Source organism: Bradysia coprophila, unplaced genomic scaffold (genome assembly GCF_014529535.1).
Source record: "Bradysia coprophila strain Holo2 unplaced genomic scaffold, BU_Bcop_v1 contig_24, whole genome shotgun sequence".
In the NCBI taxonomy this organism is placed as follows: domain Eukaryota; kingdom Metazoa; phylum Arthropoda; class Insecta; order Diptera; family Sciaridae; genus Bradysia; species Bradysia coprophila.
Genome location: NW_023503501.1, coordinates 6,930,522 through 6,935,496, shown reverse-complemented (window position 1 = coordinate 6,935,496; position 4,975 = coordinate 6,930,522). Strand labels below are relative to the sequence as shown.

At 35.2% G+C, this 4,975-nt stretch overlaps 1 protein-coding gene across 1 annotated transcript; it reads right to left on the bottom strand.

Moving 5' to 3' along the window:
- Positions 1–341: 341 nt before the first annotated feature.
- Positions 342–1,681, bottom strand: LOC119077650. Its single transcript, XM_037184867.1, has 4 exons — positions 1,632–1,681; positions 974–1,556; positions 835–910; positions 342–495 (listed from the first exon to the last, which is right to left on the bottom strand). Exons 2-4 carry the CDS (start codon positions 1,467–1,469, stop codon positions 384–386), a joined length of 684 nt encoding a protein of 227 aa, XP_037040762.1. The 5' UTR covers positions 1,470–1,556; positions 1,632–1,681; the 3' UTR covers positions 342–383.
- Positions 1,682–4,975: the final 3,294 nt, after the last annotated feature.

Below are 4,975 nucleotides of genomic sequence, written 5' to 3'. Positions count from 1 at the left end.
GTTAATATGAAAACTATTTGCACTCGGGTGCAAATAGTCAATATGAACGCTAGACATTATAAAGGAACACGATTTCAGACCAAATTTGAAAAATCAAAAATTACTACAAAATCATTCGATCTACTCCCAATCAATTCTCCAATCAAGCACACCCATCATCATTTGTATCGCGTATCACATGTTTATTTTGTGGTTTGTGCTGCTCCTTTCCGCTGCTATTGTTAATACCATCGATAGTTTGTCGTTCTGTACGAAAGCATATCCAAACCATAACAGAAATCGGTATCAACATCAGACCCGCAATCACATGATACACCGTTCCCGGATAGCTTTCGAAAATTACCATTTTCGGATAACCAACTGCCTCTGATTAGGTTTACAGGTTAGTTTACTACGTAGCCGAAAATAGCCAACGGAATGTCCCATATGTTAAGAATTCTTGACATAATTGGTATGACGGTCATTGTGCAAATGGATGCGATGACCATGCTTATTAGCCCTACTCACGTTAAAAAATTGTGGTTCAGATCCTTCGGAGGAATGTCGATTTCGTTTCATTATTGGACACTAAACAATTCTTTAGAACATCATAATTGACAAAAAATTGTTTCTGAGTCGCGCAACGCATTCAAAGTTTACATGAAAACGCATAGAAACGCATGGTAACGCATAGAAACGCATGCATTTTCGATTGCGTTGCGCGACTCAGAAACAATTCTTTGTCAATTATGATGTTCTAGAGAATTGTTTAGTGTTTGATAATGAAACGAAATCGACATTCCTCCGAAGGATCTGAACCACATTTTTTTAACGTGAATAGGGCTAATGCTTATTGCACCCGTATACGCTGTGTAGTCCGGATTCCAAAGGTAGACTCGTTGAATAAATTGACTATTCAGAGACGTCAATGCTGTGTGGATGAAATTTAATATCAAAAATCACATTTCGCACTACTTCCATTACATCGAATTACCAATTTGTTCGCCGAAAATTATCGATAACGAAAGGATGACCAACATAAATTGCTTCCTGCCTTTGTTTGGTCTCTCCTTCAACACAACGTTTAACATCGACTTCGCATTTTCCAAACTGAACAACAGTTTAAATGGATGAACTTTGCCATCGTTTTCATCCGTGGTACTCGTCAGAAGTGCCTCGGCACCATCACTTTCGCACTTTTCTTGTAATTTAGCTTCGACGTCTTTTTGTTGCTGCCGCGCAATCCGTTCGTTCACCATGAATATAACCCATAGCAGAGCAACCACATCGATGACCAGCGAAATTATGTAAATGATAGTAAAGTTACGCGTTTGACCGGTAAGAAATGTTGGATCTCTAACGACTATGAAACCGGCAAGGGCAGATCCAATCGGTAGAGCTGTTAGAATAGTTCCTTTACCTAAAGTTAAACATATTTCGAAGAGCATAAACCGAATCGCCATCAACTTCGGGGGCGTAGTTGCTGTCATGTAATGTGTAACTGCTATTCGAGGTCCAGGACCCACCTCCAGCCAAAAGTAATGTGGGAATTGTCATGAAGACATTGATATAAGGAGCTGTTAACATAGATGAAGGCAAAAAATAATTTCTTCGGCCAGTCTTTGTTCAAATAATTTTTGTTTTTCAATTACTTGCACTGAAGTTAACCGTTAGATAAATGTGTATGAAATTTTCAACCCTTGTTGAATCGATCAATCCAGGCACCCCGGGTAAAAATTTCAGTCTCAGTGAGACCGAAAAATACGTAGTCTCAAGGGTCTCATTTCGGTCTCATTGACTTTTTCAGTTTGCGAGAAGTCTCAATTTTAATTTATTTTATGTAAATGAATAAGAATGAACGAGAGAAGCTGAGTGGTCTCGTTTCGACTACTTTTCGAGAATGTTTGAGAATGAATGAGTAGTCTTTTTTGACATTTATTTGTTAGGCGTGATGAGACTGTCCGAGTGGTCTCGGATTTAATACTTTCCGAGACTGGACAATTGGTCTCTTTTCGAATAATTTTTCCTTACACTTTCCGAGACTGACCGAGTGGTCTCGTTTCGACTACTTTTCGAGAATGTTTGAGGATGAATGAGTAGTCTTTTTAGACTTTCATTTGTTAGACGTGATGAGGCTGTCCGAGTGGTCTCGGATTTAATACTTTCCGAGACTGACCGAGTAGTCTCATTTAAAAAAAAAAAAATATTCAAATTTTGAGAACGGAAAAGTGTTCTCATTTCGAGAAAATATTTTATTCGAATTTTGAGAACGGAAAAGTGTTCTCATTTCGAGAAAATATTTTCTTCCAATTTTGAGAACGGAAAAGTGTTCTCATTTCGAGAAAATATTTTATTCGAATTTTGAGAACGGAAAAGTGTTCTCATTTCGAGAAAATATTTTCGTCCAATTTTGAGAACGGAAAAGTGGTCTCATTTCGAGAAAATATTTTATTCGAATTTTGAGAACGGAAAAGTGTTCTCATTTCGAGAAAATATTTTCTTCCAATTTTGAGAACGGAAAAGTGTTCTCATTTCGAGAAAATATTTTATTCGAATTTTGAGAACGGAAAAGTGTTCTCATTTCGAGAAAATATTTTCTTCCAATTTTGAGAACGGAAAAGTGTTCTCATTTCGAAAAAATATTTTATTCGAATTTTGAGAACGGAAAAGTGTTCTCATTTCGAGAAAATATTTTCTTCCAATTTTGAGAACGGAAAAGTGTTCTCATTTCGAGAAAATATTTTCTTCCAATTTTGAGAACGGAAAAGTGTTCTCATTTCGAGAAAATATTTTATTCGAATTTTGAGAACGGAAAAGTGTTCTCATTTCGAGAAAATATTTTCTTCCAATTTTGAGAACGGAAAAGTGGTCTCATTTCGAGAAAATATTTTATTCGAATTTTGAGAACGGAAAAGTGTTCTCATTTCGAGAAAATATTTTCTTCCAATTTTGAGAAGGGAAAAGTGGTCTCATTTCGAGAAAATATTTTCTTCCAATTTTGAGAACGGAAAAGTGTTCTCATTTCGAGAAAATATTTTATTCGAATTTTGAGAACGGAAAAGTGGTCTCATTTCGAGAAAATATTTTATTCGAATTTTGAGAACGGAAAAGTGTTCTCATTTCGAGAAAATATTTTCTTCCAATTTTGAGAACGGAAAAGTGTTCTCATTTCGAGAAAATATTTTCTTCCAATTTTGAGAACGGAAAAGTGGTCTCATTTCGAGAAAATATTTTATTCGAATTTTGAGAACGGAAAAGTGTTCTCATTTCGAGAAAATATTTTCTTCCAATTTTGAGAACGGAAAAGTGTTCTCATTTCGAGAAAATATTTTCTTCCAATTTTGAGAACGGAAAAGTGGTCTCATTTCGAGAAAATATTTTATTCGAATTTTGAGAACGGAAAAGTGTTCTCATTTCGAGAAAATATTTTCTTCCAATTTTGAGAACGGAAAAGTGTTCTCATTTCGAGAAAATATTTTCTTCCAATTTTGAGAATGGAAAAGTGGTCTCATTTCGAGAAAATATTTTATTCGAATTTTGAGAACGGAAAAGTGTTCTCATTTCGAGAAAATATTTTCTTCCAATTTTGAGAACGGAAAAGTGGTCTCATTTCGAGAAAATATTTTCTTGGACTTTTGAGAACGGAAAAGTGTTCTCATTTCGACAAAATGTTTTCTTGGACTTTTGAGAACCAAAAAGTGGTCTCATTTGGCAAAAATATTTTCTTAGACTTTTGAGAACGGAAAAGTGTTCTCATTTCGACAACACTTTTCCGTTCTCAAAAGTCTAAGAAAATATTTTTGCCAAATGAGACCACTTTTTGGTTCTCAAAAATCCAAGAAAACATTTTGTCGAAATGAGAACACTTTGCCGTTCTCAAAAGTCTAAGAAAATATTTTTGCCAAATGAGACCACTTTTTGGTTCTCAAAAGTCCAAGAAAACATTTTGTCGAAATGAGAACACTTTTCCGTTCTCAAAAGTCCAAGAAAATATTTTCTCGAAATGAGACCACTTTTCCGTTCTCAAAATTGGAAGAAAATATTTTCTCGAAATGAGAACACTTTTCCGTTCTCAAAATTCGAATAAAATATTTTCTCGAAATGAGACCACTTTTCCGTTCTCAAAATTGGAAGAAAATATTTTCTCGAAATGAGAACACTTTTCCGTTCTCAAAATTCGAATAAAATATTTTCTCGAAATGAGAACACTTTTCCGTTCTCAAAAGTCTAAGAAAATATTTTTGCCAAATGAGACCACTTTTTGGTTCTTAAAAATCCAAGAAAACATTTTGTCGAAATGAGAACACTTTTCCGTTCTCAAAAGTCTAAGAAAATATTTTTGCCAAATAAGACCACTCTTCCAGTCTCGCACACCCGTAAATGTTAGCAAAGAGACCACTCGTTCAGTCTCGTTCATCCTCAAACATTCTCGGAAAATATTTGAAACGAGACTACTCGATCAGTCTCGGAAGGTGCAAAGAAAAATTATTCGAAAAGAGACCACTCGTTCAGTCTCGAAAAGTATTAAATCGGAGACCACTCGGTCAGCCTCATCTCGTCTAACAAAAAAAATCCGAAAAGACTTCTCGTTCATCGTCAAACATTCTCGGAAAATATTCGAAACGAGACTACTCGGTCAGTCTCGGAAGGTGCAAAGAAAAATTATTTGAAAAGAGACCACTCGTTTAGTCTCGGAAATTGTAACAACGGTTCAAAAATAAAACTGCCAATAGATATATCAGATTTAGCAGCAAGCGTAACGTCGTTGGTGGTCCGATCCGAAAGTTAAGCATCATTGGTCGCGGTTAGTACTTGGATGGGTGACCGCAAAATACATCACAAAATAAAAAAAAGGTAAAAAAAATCAAAATATTACTAAACATTATTACAATCATTTCAGTCAACTTCTTCTGTACAAATTGGATCTAGTGAATTGTAAGAGAAATGAAAAGTTGTGGCCATCTATGAACTCAACAGAGAAGTAACAAATGACAAA

What these genes read in the sequence shown, in the direction of transcription:
- LOC119077650 (XM_037184867.1), bottom strand. Translation starts at nt 1,469, where the DNA reads ATGACAGCAACTACGCCCCCGAAGTTGATGGCGATTCGGTTTATGCTC. An exon ending in AATTTTCGGCGAACAAATTG is followed by an intron (nt 911 to 973) that starts GTAATTCGATGT and finishes TCATCCACACAG; the next exon opens with CATTGACGTCTCTGAATAGT. An exon ending in TACACAGCGTATACGGGTGC is followed by an intron (nt 496 to 834) that starts AATAAGCATTAG and finishes GTGAGTAGGGCT; the next exon opens with AATAAGCATGGTCATCGCAT.